This window comes from Hyperolius riggenbachi, chromosome 3, assembly GCF_040937935.1.
Source record: "Hyperolius riggenbachi isolate aHypRig1 chromosome 3, aHypRig1.pri, whole genome shotgun sequence".
Taxonomy (NCBI): Eukaryota; Metazoa; Chordata; class Amphibia; order Anura; family Hyperoliidae; genus Hyperolius; species Hyperolius riggenbachi.
In genome coordinates this window covers 188,166,846-188,181,536 of record NC_090648.1, presented here as the reverse complement: position 1 = coordinate 188,181,536, position 14,691 = coordinate 188,166,846, and the positions used below count along the sequence as shown (strand labels likewise).

Here is a 14,691-nt window from a genome sequence, read left to right as displayed (position 1 = left end):
AAAAAGCTTACATTTCCTTACATAAATAATGTTTACAGTGTATGTCCAGATACATGAATTGGCATGATTCCTCAATATCTATTAATGTTGCGTGTTTTATTTTTCTGACCAAAGTGATTTTAAATCTGAACTTTAAGCAGCAATGTGAAAACATGATTACAAACTAATATTTAAATTTCGTACCTGTTTGCTAGGTTAAGCATTTACCTTTACCTAGCCTGATTTAAACTTTTGTTATGCATGCTACAGCGCTGCATATTTTTTCCCTCCGCCAAAGTGCCTCCCCCAGCCTGGAAGCCTAAAATGCAGAGCGGACGCAGGGAGTGCTTTCATATTTACCTGTTTGGAGATGCTCTCCCCTTCCTGCACCAAGCAGCATTGTTATGCCAACATCCTCTTCTGAGTCCTGATCACATGTCATATCATGTGATCGGACCTAGATGAGAATGTCAGCATTACAGCGCCACTTGGTGGAGGAAGAGGAGAGCCGATCCAGCATTTGGAACAGGTAAATATGAAGCGCTCCCTGCTGATCTGCACCAGGCTTCAATAGGCAGCCTGAGTTTCGCTGGCTGCAGCTGCCCTGCCCCAAGTTATCTAAAACTCGGGCAGGCTGCTGAAAGGTTAAATGATACAATTCTCTTAGCTGGTATCATATAAAGTCTTGACACTTGACTGTTGTTTCCTGAAAAGGATGTCTCATACACAGGGATGGGCTCTCATACAGGTCAGAGCTCATTCAGTACACTGAGTAGGCGGGCCAGAAATCCGGCCTAGTGTGCGTCAGTGGCTCAGCTCACACAAATTTCCCACAAAGGTAGTGTAGTAATAAAAAAAACACACTACCAGCTGCTCAGTCAAAAATAAACGGTGAGCAGAGGGGGGAACCACAGGAGGTACTGGAGGGTGAGGACGGTGCAGTAACACCGCAGATAAACTAATATACTTTGTGTTAAGATCTCATGTCATGTTACTGATTTTTTATTCTGGAAGAGTGTCTACTAACAATAAAACAGTAGGGTATTGTACCGTGTTAGCCATCAGTAAAAGCAAGAAGTTTTAAATCAGGATGATACCATTTATTGGCTAGCTACAGCTGTAGTTAGTCAACAATAAAACAAAATCTTGATCGATGAGCAAAAAGAATTACCAAAATAATTTTATTTCGGGTCATCTACTCGGGTTCCTAGTATAAAACAATGAAACAAAACTTTTTCCCTCTATAAATCTTTCTACTAACTCACCCTCTCCACTCTGCTCCGCTGGAGGAAACCATGGCTGTTACAGCCACTAGTCCTCCCTCACATCCTTTCCAGTGTGGCATGGCTATGGTGAAGAGGCTTGTTTTCCCATTAGCGCCTATGGCAGCACCCTTCTTTACACAGTGCTGTGAGCACCGTTTTTACTGGCTTTGGACTTTGCTCCCCTGGAGCTCAGTGCAAGTCAAAGGAAGTTTCATTTTACAGATATTTTAGCATCTCAATGCTGCCATTTTTTCATCATTTTATAGCTTTCCCATGGTGTTTTAGAATTTTTTTGTTGTTGTTGTATTGAAAAGCTTCTCACCAACAACAGTATGGATTTCAGTCATAAGCATCTCTTCAGTCTTTGGATGTTGTGCTATCAGGATCAGCATGAAGTACAGAGACACAGACATGGTGTCAGGAGCAGCGATCAGCATTTCCAGGATGCTCTGATTCACATTTTCAGCCGTCAGATCTCCATGATTCTGGAACAAGAGAAGAGCACACTTTACACACATTCCTAGCACTAAATGTAGTTTATTCTCAAATCTCAATATTTAAGAAGTGTGTGTTTTTCATTCTTTATTTTTTACTAAACGTTTTATTATTGTTTTACAGACAAAACGTATCAATGCAATACTGTGAATGGACAGTCAATAAGTAAGACAATACATAACAGTACTTTAAGCAAAGGCATAAATTGAACCTTTCTCTAAAGCAAGGACATAAATTGTGAAACAATAGTTGGATCTGGCTAAGCTAACAAATGCTGTTATGATCCTCATTGTCCATTGGTGTCAATGGTCTAAGTTCACCAAAACAAACATCCAAAACAATTGAAAATCACTAATACCCGAATAGACTAACAAATAAAACAGCAAACTATTTCTGGGTGTATCACTCAATAAACATAGCTAGAAGTTTTGAATCAGAATGAAACCGTTTATGGTAGTTATTTGGCTAACTTAGGCATAAAGGAGTAAGCTTTCGGCTAATAAGCCTTCTTCAGACTTTGTTACCACACTCTGCTGCTTCTTCAATGAGCATAATCAGCCAAGGGGTCTGTTTCTCATTACGGTAGTATCCTTAGGATATGAAGTTGAAATTAGTATGCCAAGGGGGTTCAAAGGAATAAAGTTATTTCACTTACTTGTTTCTATTTCTAATATACTTTTAGAAGTGTGTGTTTAACTAGTTACATATTATTGATTTTTACTTACACTCATGGGGCCTTATGCAAGTCACTTTTTCTCCTGAGTTTTGTCCTAGGTGATATTTTCACATCTTGTCGTAAAATGCTTTTTAAACATACTTAAAACAATTTTGTAACCGTTTAACCTACTTTTAGGTATTCTTTCAATTATACATTACGTAAAAGTTATTTTAAAGAGAATATGAAAATTATCACCAAGGAGAAAACTCAGGAGAAAAAGTGAATTGCATATGGCCCATGATGTCAAAAAAGATGATGTCAGAAGACAGAAGAGTGCAGGAGAAGAAAAAAGTTATGAAAGGAAGGAAGGAAAGTAGGGAGAGAGGAAGGAAGGAAGGATAGATAGACACAGTGCAATTTGCAGAGGTCACAGTCCTTATTACACAGAGACAATACATGCCAGCTCGTTTAGTTTGCAATGTGCGTTAATGAAACATTGTTAATTAAACATGTAGAACAAGACCGGTTTGCATTAACCCCTTTTCGTAAACAGTTAAAGGGTTGAAAATGTGAGTCAGGCAGAAACGGCGCTGGAAATTTGGGCGCACCAGGCGCCGCCATAGGCCATAATGGAAATTACGGCTATAGCTTCGCTCAGTCAGTAATTTGGGTGCCGTCAAAAGACAGAGTCCAAATTATGATTAAAACAGTGTAATTCAGTGGCCAGCAGTAGCTGGCAGCCGAATTACACCTTACCTCAGAGTCCACAGGGGCTTGGAGGGGGCTTAGTAATTAACATTGCCGGGACCTTTGCAGGAGCAAGGTAAACAGTTTTTCAGCTTTACCCTGTGCCCACATTTCCTGGTGCCTTAATTACATGTACACAGAAAATGACCTCCTTCACCTATTTACCTGGAAGGGGTGGATATCTGGGGGTCCCCTTTTTATTAAACATAGCAGCTGTATGTAAAATGTAGCTGGTAGTGTAATGTGAGAGATATCATCCAATGAATTAGAATGAGAATTATCCTTGAAGGATACTCAACATGGGGTACGCAGCAGAGGCACATTTATTTACAAGGAAGTTGCTGACAAGTGCAGACTACACACCTGTGCAAAAATAAGCTCAGAAGCAAAATCCAGATTCTCCTCCAGCTTGTCTGACCCTGAAAGCTCCTGCCGCTTTTGTGCGATGAGAATTTCAACAGCCTCTTTCAAGTCATTGCTAGAGTAGGGAAAGATATATTAAGTGTTAGGATCGGTGTAATTGTTTTTGGATTGCTACAGTTACATTCACTGTGGGGAGAGCTTTGTTTAGACACGGAGAACTCACGCTGATTTCTCATACTTCTTGTAGAGCCAGGAAAATTTAAAGAAAATGTCCGGCTTCAGGAGAAGTGCTTGCCATGCATCAAAGTATTTCTGGATCTTCAGGACAATTTCATTTTCTGTAGCAAAACAAAAGCACGGATTGCAATGATATGGCAGTGTACATGTATGTGGTAACATTTACTGTAGTGTGATTAGATAAATACATGAAGCTATAGTACTAATCCTAATATTCTGTCTGTAATCACATATTTTTATTTTAGTCAGACATCTAGGATTGGAGATTAGCATTAGACTGACTCAGCGGCATCCACTCCTGCACTTTATGCTTGTAGAATCCCCAAACATGAATAAAAGGCAACTGTATTTTTCCTCCTCACTCCTTGCTCCTTTTGTGCTGTCAGATGCATCCCGCAGTCCCACGGATGAGGTCTGACCTCTTATCTTGGAGAGAATAAGCAGTGAGAAGTGCCGCACTCTAGCTTAGTCCAACCAGAGAAGGATTATCCACCAGGCAACCTAGGCAGGTGCTTGGGGACTATTAGGGGACACCTGCCACTTTCTTTGATCTCGCTCCGCTTCAGCTTACCAAAAGGACTACAAGGGGGACCCAAATCTACTACCCTGCCTAGGGCCCTATTACATCTTAATCCATCTCTAAGTCCAACTGTAGAGAAACTGGGATTTTTGGAACTGGGTTAAATTAAATGTGAAGCCAGATACTCACCTATGGGACTGGGAAGGCTCTGGGTCCTATAGAGCCTTCCCAGTCCTCTCTCAGTTCCCACGATCCAGTGCTGTCAACCACGTTACGTCTATTTGGCCAGCTGGTCGCATAAACCTTGGTGAACCCTTGGAACACTTCGGCCGCACTCTTGTCCCCGAGTGCTTCTAAACACAGGTGGCTGTGCACTGCACATGTGCGAACACACACTCTTGCATGCGCAGTATAGAGCTGCCCATCGTGCACTCGCACATACTCTTGCATGCGCAGTATAGAGCCGCCCATCGTGCACTCGCACATACTCTTGCATGCGCAGTATAGAGCCGCCCATCATGCACTCGCACACACTCGTGCATGCGCAGTATAGAGCCGCCCATCGTGCACTCGCACATACTCTTGCATGCGCAGTATAGAGCCGCCCATCATGCACTCGCACACACTAGTGCATGCGCAGTATAGAGCCGCCCATCATGCACTCGCACACACTCGTGCATGCGCAGTATAGTGCCGCCCATCGTGCACTCGCACACACATGCACGCATGCGCAGTATAGAGCCGCCCATTGTGCACTCGCACACACTCTTGCATGCGCAGTATAGAGCCGCCCATCGTGCACTCGCACACACTCTTGCATGCGCAGTATAGAGCCGCACATCGTGCACTCGCACACTCTTGCATGCGCAGTATAGAGCCACCCATCGTGCACTCGCACACACTCTTGCATGCGCAGTATAGAGCCGCCCATCGTGCACTCGCACACACCCTTGCATGCGCAGTATAGAGCTGCCCATCGTGCACTCGCACACACTCGTGCATGCGCAGTATAGAGCCACCCATCGTGCACTCGCACACACTCTTGCATGCGCAGTATAGAGCCGCCCATCGTGCACCTGCACACACTCTTGCATGCGCAGTATATAGCCGCCCATCGTGCACTCGCACACACTCTTGCATGCGCAGTATAGAGCCGCCCATCGTGCACTCGCACACACTCTTGCATGCGCAGTATAGAGCCGCCCATCATTGGAAGCATTCGCTTACACAAGTGGTTCTGAAGCCGTCCTTAGGTTCCCAGAGATGGCAATACGTGGAGAGGGAACAACTGGACAGAGAGAGGACTGGGAAGGCTCTATAGGATCCAGAGCCTTGCTCTCCATAGGTGAGTATCTGACTTTTTTTTAATTCGCTTCACATTTACTTTAATAACCCTTATCAGGACCTGTTCTAGTGACAATGGAACCCCAGGGAAAAATTAACCTGAGCGGCCCCCTACAAGTGGCATTAGGGTAGGGGCCCCTATATTCCTGCAAACAAATCCATGGCTCCCTGAGTCGGCTGCAGGGACAATTGCCCAGTTGCCCCAATGGAAGCGCTGGCACTGACAACCAGGATAGGAAAAGAGAAGAGCAGAGACAATCTAAATTGTATTATGGTTTTATATATGTACATTTATCACATATCACTTCAGAGTCACTTTAGTCATGTAAAATGTTACATTCATTCATCATCTCCACGCATGCATAATGATATCTGACCTCAGATCAGGAAGAAAATTATATAAACAAATAAAGGGATCATACACCAGGGCAGTATTAAAGGGAATATGGATGTATGTGAGAAAATGGAATGCTTATTTCAGATACCTTCAGAGCAAGCTATTTGTAAAGGGCTTTTCTTTCATACGGCGCACAGGCAGCTAAGGAAGGAGTGCAGAAATCCTCGGCAGTAGGTTCGGTATGTTAGCCTGCTGTGTGTTTGCTTGGTGTGTTCCCCATTTGTAGTCTGATAGCCTTTGCCACAGTCTTGGGCTAGCTTTTTGGGGGAAGCCAGCTAACCTACGGGTATGTACTTAGGTTTCCGAAGGAAACTGCAGTGCCTATAGGAAATCCGCACAAACATATAACTCTATTCTCTTTCTATGCAATCAAAAGTTTGATATATCAGTGCACACCGGCTCCCTAAATAAATGTACAGTTGCACTTCAGAAATAAGACGTGCCCTCAGCAGCAGTACCTACAGGATGTCGATATACAGTAGGAGACCTGACAGAGTCGCCTTGGCCACTGAAACGAAGGAGAACCCATATAAAAACTCTAAGCCTGTTTTTACTACAATATACTGTATGTGGGTGCAAGAAGTTAATCTAAGCTGTGGCAATCAAATAGAATGTTAAGAAAGACTAATAGACAAATTCAGAACAGTTTCAGGGCAAACAGAGGCAGTATAACAAAACATACACATCTAAAGGGAAGTTGGGATGCCTCGTATATTGTAATACTGTCTCTGCACGGAGAACAGCAATGTAACAGCACAGGCAGCTACTCTTCTGATGTTACGGACAGTTTACTTAGGTAAATCACTGCACTTCTATCGCAGCTGTGGAAATTTTTATGAATTAGCACACAAAAGTCTAAAATACCGAATTTGGTATTTTCCCGACCAATTTTTTTTACCGCACAGCCTTTTATGAATTGACCTCAGTGTGTTTAAAATTAAATAAATAAAATGCATCATTAATTGATTAACTGATAATGGCAATTACTTTCCAGGTGACCCTCGTACATTAGTCCTTTGCGGTCTAAAGTAAGATGTTGTAGCTAAAAGTGATGTCAATATTTGTATATAAGGGATAGTATGATTATGTACAGCTGTATATGGCTTACATACCATCTATAGGAATTCCTAGAAAGAGGTTGTTGGAAGTGTCTAGCATGATGAGTCTCATTAGTTTGAGCACATTTATATTCCCAAGATCATTAGTGACATCAGACAATTTTGCCAAGAATCGCTTGGTAGACTTAATACAGAGCTCTGTAGTTTGGATGAGTCCTGGTCCAGACAAGGCTGAAAGATAAAGGATACATATTACAGATTGTAAGAGCGTCCTCCATCCCTTGTTGATTTAAAGAAAGACTCCACTTTTGCTAAAAATAGAACAATTATCACCATAATAACGCTAAGCGCTATCCGACTAAAAACGACTCATTTTGTAATTGTATGTTTTGCTTTTTTAAATTACATTCTCTTTCTGTCAGCATTCAGATATCACTTTCTGAAGAGACAAAAACAGCAAAACAGACACGGGTGTAACAATCACCCCTGTGACCTCTGCTATCGCTGGGGGGCTCCGGAAGCCCCCAAGTACTGCCAATTAGCAAAAAAAACTCCCGCTCGCTCACAAAAACAGTCCCTGCCACCTCCTCCCGCCGTGCAGAGCAGCGAGTAGCGGAAGCGTGCATAATCTTATCCTGCTTCACAGCAGAACACACTCTGCTGCCATTATCCTGCTCCTGATCACAAGACTCTCATGGGGTTTGGGGACCAAGGGGGCCACATGCTATCATTTTTGCTGGGGGCCTTATTAAGTCTAGTTATGTCCCTGAAAACAGACCTGGCTTTTAACAGCTAGAACTGTGCACCGTATTTCCTAGAATATTTATCTCACTATCCATGTAACTGGCACACGGCTTTCCCCAGAAATGTACACAAGGCATGAAATAAAGACACTATGGCCCATATGCAATACATTTTTTCTCCTGAGTTTTCTCCTAGGTGATATATTTAAACTTGTCAATAAAATGTGTTTTAAGCCACCAGCAATGCCTGCACTGCACCGGGGTCTTAGTGCACCACACACACTGCGCATTATAACATGCAGGTTACTTTTATAGCATAAAGATCGCTATGGTAATGTGCATGTTGCATACCTGTTAGTAAGAAAGGCACTGTAGTAAGCGTATTTGGATAACGCGGTCCGTTACAACATACAGCTGTATGGACAGGCCATCCACCTGCAGCAGCACAGCATGCAGCAATGCACATAGTGTAATGGCCCCAACATTGCATGAAACCCAACTAGTGTTACTCGCACTTCCAGGCACTTTTCATGTCACTTCGATGCTTCCTCCTTCTGGCTTTGGAAGGAGGAGGCATCAGAGTCAAATGAAATGCGCCATGAAGCACAAGTAAGTGAACTGCTCCTGACCTTGTCCCCTTGTTGGGTACTGAAATGGGTGTTCTGAATTTAATTTGCGGAATTTAAATCCAACACTAATTGCAGCTATTTATGTATATCTGTATTTTAGCCATGCTTATTGTATGTAAACTAAGAATCCAGGGCCCATAGGCAATTAACTTTTTCTCCTGAGTTTTCTCCTAGATGATATTTTAACACCTTGCCAATAAAATACCTTTCAAGCCACCAGAAAGAAAAAAAATACTATGAATAAATTTTTTTTAACAAGATTTATTGAAAAATTCAAATGGAGCTTCCAATTCACAATCATAAAACAGGCTAATAGAGAAATACATACATTTTAGAAGAAGAAAAAGATACAAGCAGTCATTTCTTATCGAAAAAGTCTACCCCTAACCAAATCAAAATCAACAACCTCAGGAGTATCCAACCATTTATTCCAGCTATTTTTGAACCGAGCCCCATTACCTCTATGCATATGTACTATTTTTCCCAATTTAAGATACTCATTAAGTTGTTTAACCCATTGCGTATAAGTAGGGGGGGCTTCATCTATCCAATGCTTAAGAATTAATAATCTCGCTTGAAAGAGCCTTCTATGGATTGCAGTAAGGTATACTAGCTTGGGATCAGAAAGGTCAGTGGCACTAAGGACACATGTATTAACATCATTCACTATTTCAGTTTGAAAAATCCCTGATAAAGTAGTAGTAATCATTCCCCAATATCTATGCAACTTGGGACACCTCCACAACATATGCAAAAGATCGCCATGATCCCTCTGGCATCGAGGACATAAAGGATCTTTTCTTAGGCCTGTATACAATGAACAGAGGTGCCAAAAGTATAAAATTAGATTAAATGAGCTTAAAAACCAACTCAAATGGCAAAAAAGGAGGAAGTGGTGGTCTTACCTCCCTCAAGCAGACACGACAACGACTGCGATTCAGACAGTCAAACACATTTAATAGAAACTCTTAGGCCTATTTTATAAAGTCTTTTGGGAGTAAAAAAGACTCTGTGAAGAATTTTAGTTTGAGAAAAATTTTGTGATGCGTTGACCGATAGATAAGGAGTGGCTTGTAAAGCATCACTCCAGAGCTCATCCGTTAGTTCTGGAACATCGTTTTGCCAGCCCATTTTACTTTTTATGGGATATTTATTTATATGGGGATAAAGGAAAATTGCATATACTGATGAAATGAGCGCCTTTTTAGAAGACACATTCTCAATCATGCCAAATACTGGGGAAGGATCGATGATTAGGGCCTTTATTTGTTTTTGTTTAATATATGCATGTTGTAATTGAATATAGTGATACTGAATTATGCCTGAGGGCAATCATTTCTGCTGAACTAGCTCAGAAAAAGGAGCCAGTGATTGATTATGAAGAATTTGTCAAAGATATCGAATTCCATTAGCAGACCAGGTTGATCCAAAGGAGAGTTTCCCAAATTCAAGTAACTGTTTATTACCCCATAAAGGCGTAAATGCTGTATAGCCCTTTATTCCCTGTAGAAATTTAACCCTATCCCAGACTTTATACAGTAATTTTAAAGTAGGATACCTATTATAACGTTCAACATCTGCATTCTCTAGATCCTCATAAATTGTATTGTGGCCAGTAAGCCATATCAAAAGTTTCCTTGAGGAATCCACTAATTCTGAAGTACTCCAACCTGCAATTTGTTGTAACTGAGCGGCCAAAAAATAAATCCATTAGGGAGAGCCAACCCGCCTTCATCTTTTGGATATTGTAAATATTCTAGTTTAATCTTAGGGCTTTTTTCATTCCAAACCACTTCCCTAAAAAGTTTGTCGATCACTTTAAAAATCCTCAACGGAAGCCAAAAAGGAGAGTTGTGTATAATATATAATATTTTGGGCATTAGAACCATTTTTACCAAGTTAACCCTGGCAACTACGGATAATGGTAACTTAGCCCAGGCAGATATTTTATTCCTACAGTGCTCGATTAATGGGCCGACATTCAATTTTTCAAACTGAGTAGGATCTAAAGATATAATAATACCCAAATACCGAAAAGATGATACACAATTTAATTTAAAGAGGAACTCCAGTGAACATTTTACTGTTGGCAGGTGATGTAGCTGCTGCATGGTTTTTGGCAGTTGGAAACAGCTGTAAACAGCTATTTCCCACAGTGCAACAAGGTTCACAGACAGGAAACTGCCAAAAGTTCGAACTTTTCTTGTGGGAGGGGTTACTTGTGGGAGGGGTTTCACCACAATATCAGTCATACAGCGACCCCTGATGGTCTGTTTGTGAAAAGGAATAGATTTCTCACGTAAAAGCAGGTATCAGCGACTGATTGGGAGAAAGTTGAATTTTTGGTTGGAGTTTCTCTTTAAGTTGCGATACAAAATGAGGCATTACGCAGGGATCCAGGGGGATCCAGGGGCATCAGACAGGACTTATCCCAATTTACCATCAAACCGGGATAGAAACCAAACTTATCTAAAGCCTGAATACAATGCAGCAACGATCCGTGTGTGTCATTTAAAAATATTAAGGTGTCATCCGCATATAATGACACCTTTTCCTCTAAATCCCTAAATTTAAACCCTTTAATCTCAGATGAAGCCCTAATACATTCAGTAAGAGGTTTGATTGCAATTGTGAATAATAAAGGGGAAAACGGACATCCCTGCCTCGTTCCCCTAGAGAGAGATATTTTATCTGATATCAAACCATTAGCCGCAATACAAGCAGTAGGATGTTGATAAAGCATTTTAACCCAGTTGATAAAATTAGACCCAAAATCCATTTTCTTTAAAATAGTGAATAAGTAACCCCATTCGACACTGTCAAATGCTTTAGCAACATCCAATGACAGAATAGCTCTGTTGCCCGCATCATCAGAGGGTACTTGCATAATATTAACTGCTGTTTATTTCAATCGAATGAATCCCGTTTGGTCAGTGTGTATCAATTTATTTATTATTTGCAATAACCTAGTAGCCAGGACCTTCGCAATAATTTTGACATCTGACGTGAGTAGGGAAATGGGTCTGTATGAACCCGCTTGCAGAGGGTTTTTATCTGGTTTTAGAATCAAAATGATAAGTGCTTCCATTAACGAAGGCGGAAATGCATTCCCACTAAAAGCAGTTTGGGACATATCATTTAATCTAGGGACCAAAGTTTCGGAGTACCGTTTATACATTTCCATAGGAAGCCCATCTATCCCAGGTGCTTTATGGTTATCAAAGGACGCTGTGTAGGAATGTTCGATCCTCAGAGTCTAATACTGGTAAAGTTATCGCATCTAAATAGGCATCTAATTCAGATTGCATATATTGCACTTTTGAGGTGTATAATTCAGTATAGAAGGATTTTAATTCTGCTAGGATTTCTGAGTTATTTGTTATTAACTGGTTATTTGAGGTTTGTAAACCTGAGATAAAGTTATTGTTCCACTGGGCTTTAATTATTGTTGCTAATAAATGTCCTGTCTGATCCCCCTGTTCGAAAAAGGCCTGTTTCAAGAAAAATCTTTTATTCGTTGATTTTTGCAATTGTATCCCTTTATAATCTTCCTGGGCTTGCATCCACAACTCCCTATTTTGGTCTACCGGTGAAGTAACAAAGCGAACTTCAGCTTCCAACACTTTCAATCTTAAGCGACTCCTCCCACTTTTTATTTTGAGATTTAATTTTGTTGATTTCCCTGGAGAACAGCCCTCTTGCAAAAGCCTTAAAAGTGTCCCATAACCACATTTTGGATTCAGGAGTATCATTAGTATAGAAGAATAGTTCTATCTCTTTTACTCTGAATAATTTTGGTAGTACTTTCTTCATCTACTTTTTGGTACTTTTTCAAAAATAAAATGCTGAAAAACTATTTTAGAAAGAAGTTAAAAATTATCTCCTAGTAGAAAACTCAGGAAAAAAGTTAATTGCATATGGACCCAAGTGTTTTTTTTTTTGTTTGTCTTCTCTGGGATTAGTCATATTATTATAGCAGGAAGATTCTCTCATTTAAAGTGCACCCAAGGTTAAAAATAAACGGATGAGATAAACAATTGTACTTATCTTCCTACTCCTAAAAATGATTTTTTTTCTTCTTTAAATGTCCCGGGGTTTTATTTTATAGTTAAACATTTACAAAGTAGATTGAATGTTTTATTGTTTCTGCTCAATGGCAGTTGTCTCAGAGTTAAAATACAAGAACTATTGATCTTTTTTCTATCTCTGGCATAGTCAATAGCACTCTCGCCTTACAGCACTGGGTCCCCAGTTGAAATTCCAGCTGGGGCACTATCTGCACGGAGTTTGTATGTTCTCCCCATTTCTGTGTGGGTTTCCTTCAGGCACCAGAGTTTTCTCCCACATCCCAAAAACATACAGATACTGTCAGTTAATTGGCTTACTCCAAAAAATTGGCCCTACACTGCAATACATACACTACATAATACATACAGAGACACATGCTATGGTAGGGATTAGAATCAGAACCCCTCTGAGGGACAGTTAAGTGACTAGACAAAATAATCTGCAAAGAGCTGCAGAAGATGTTGGTGCTATATAAATGCTAATAATAATATCTTACCCCTGCCCTTAGAAGTTGTATTTTGCCAGGAAAACTTTTGTTGCTGTAATTTGCTTGTTAATGAAGTTTCCTATATTCCCAGCAAGCTAAAAGCTACAGACAGCTGTCACTTGCATGTCTAAAAATTAACTCTTTCAGGCAGAAAAATAAAAAAGTTAAACAGCCTGGTTATTAATATGTTTTGCACTGTATATACTATACACATGTTTAGCTCATCATGTCACATGTCACCTCGGGTACACTTTAAAGGACAACTGAAGTGAGAAGAATATGGAGGCTGCCATATTTATTTCCTTTTAAACAGTACCAGTTGTCTTGCCACCCTACTGATCTATTTGGGTGTAGTAGCCTCTGAATCACACCAGAAACAGGCATGCAGCTAATCTTGTCAGATCTAACAATAATGTCAGAAACACCTTAAAGTCAATGGGTACCGCTATCAAAATAAAAAAGTCAGATACTCACCTAAGAAGAGGGAAGGCTCGGTCCTAATGAGCCTTCCCTCTCCTCTCCCGGTGCCTTCGGTGCTGCGCTGGCTCCCGCGTTCGCGTCCGCCGCAGGGACTTCGGAGGTCTTCGGGAGCACTCGGGCTTCCGAAGACAGGCCGCTCCATACTACGCACGCGCGATTGCGTCATAGAGGGCGCTCGCGCATGCGTAGTATGGAGCGGCCCATCTTCGGGAGCCCGAGTGCTCCCGAAGGCTTCCGAAACATCCCTTCGGCAGCGGAAGTGGCAGTATTTGACCGAACTGGTCGAATACTGCTACAGGGGATGCTGCGCGGGACCGGGCACCGGGAGAGGAGAGGGAAGGCTCATTAGGACCGAACCTTCCCTCTACTTAGGTGAGTATCTGACTTTTTTATTTTGATAGCGGTACACATTCACTTTAAAGTATTAGAGGCAGAGGATCAGCAGGACAGCCAGGCAACTGGTATTGTTTAATAGGAAATATTTATGTCAGCCTCCATAATACTCCCGTTACAGTTGTCCTTTAAAATTCCTAGATGTAATTTTTTCCCTTCTAAAATTAAAAAATGTTTGTGGACTAATTTTTTTTATTTCAGTAACACCCTGGCGTGGTTTATTTCAAAGTCTACTGAATAGAGGCAGAAAGGATCCTGCAATACCGTTTGTTGAAATTCATGCAAACAATATACATGATCTGGATGAGGTATTTTATTCAAAACAACAGAAGTTTTATTATAAGTTCTGTGAACTGTTACAATCATACTGTGCATTGGAACCAATTAGTGACTGTTAAACTCAATATCATTATGCTTTTTCCATAATTATCCTCCCTGTATATTTATGTTCATGCATGGCTTTTAATCATCGCCAAGGAACAAGTTCTGTCACACAGCACACTGTAAACAGCTTCACAAAATAATGATCTATTTCTGTAGCTCTAATAGCTGTTTGTCATTTCAATAATTACTTATAACAGCAATTAGCAGAATTACGTCACAGTATTAATTGCCATTGTTTTTACTTTAATGCTTAAATCCATAGTTCTGTCCTGAGTCAGGGGGCTCTGTATACACATAATGAGGTGCACTTTAAATGGGGCATAAGTATTTAGTTCTCCAGTTACATGTAAATGGAATTAAGGGTTCATTCTTGGGCAGGCACATATATAAAAAACAATTATCCACACCTTGTAGCCACCTCTATTTTTGACCACACCCACAACT

General features: G+C 40.9%; 1 protein-coding gene across 2 annotated transcripts in view; it reads right to left on the bottom strand.

Annotated features, from left to right (window-relative positions):
• CYP19A1 (cytochrome P450 family 19 subfamily A member 1) overlaps positions 1 to 14,691 on the bottom strand; it is a 60,240-nt gene that overhangs the window by 20,091 nt on the left and 25,458 nt on the right. The window contains exons 3-6 of one of the 2 annotated variants that reach the window (XM_068272518.1): positions 7,118 to 7,294; positions 3,731 to 3,845; positions 3,508 to 3,622; positions 1,567 to 1,729 (exon numbers count right to left, since the gene is read on the bottom strand). In XM_068272518.1, coding sequence (XP_068128619.1) covers positions 1,567 to 1,729; positions 3,508 to 3,622; positions 3,731 to 3,845; positions 7,118 to 7,294 — 570 coding nt within the window. The remainder of the gene's footprint in view (positions 1 to 1,566; positions 1,730 to 3,507; positions 3,623 to 3,730; positions 3,846 to 7,117; positions 7,295 to 14,691) is intronic. The other variant, XM_068272519.1, reaches the window with a different exon arrangement.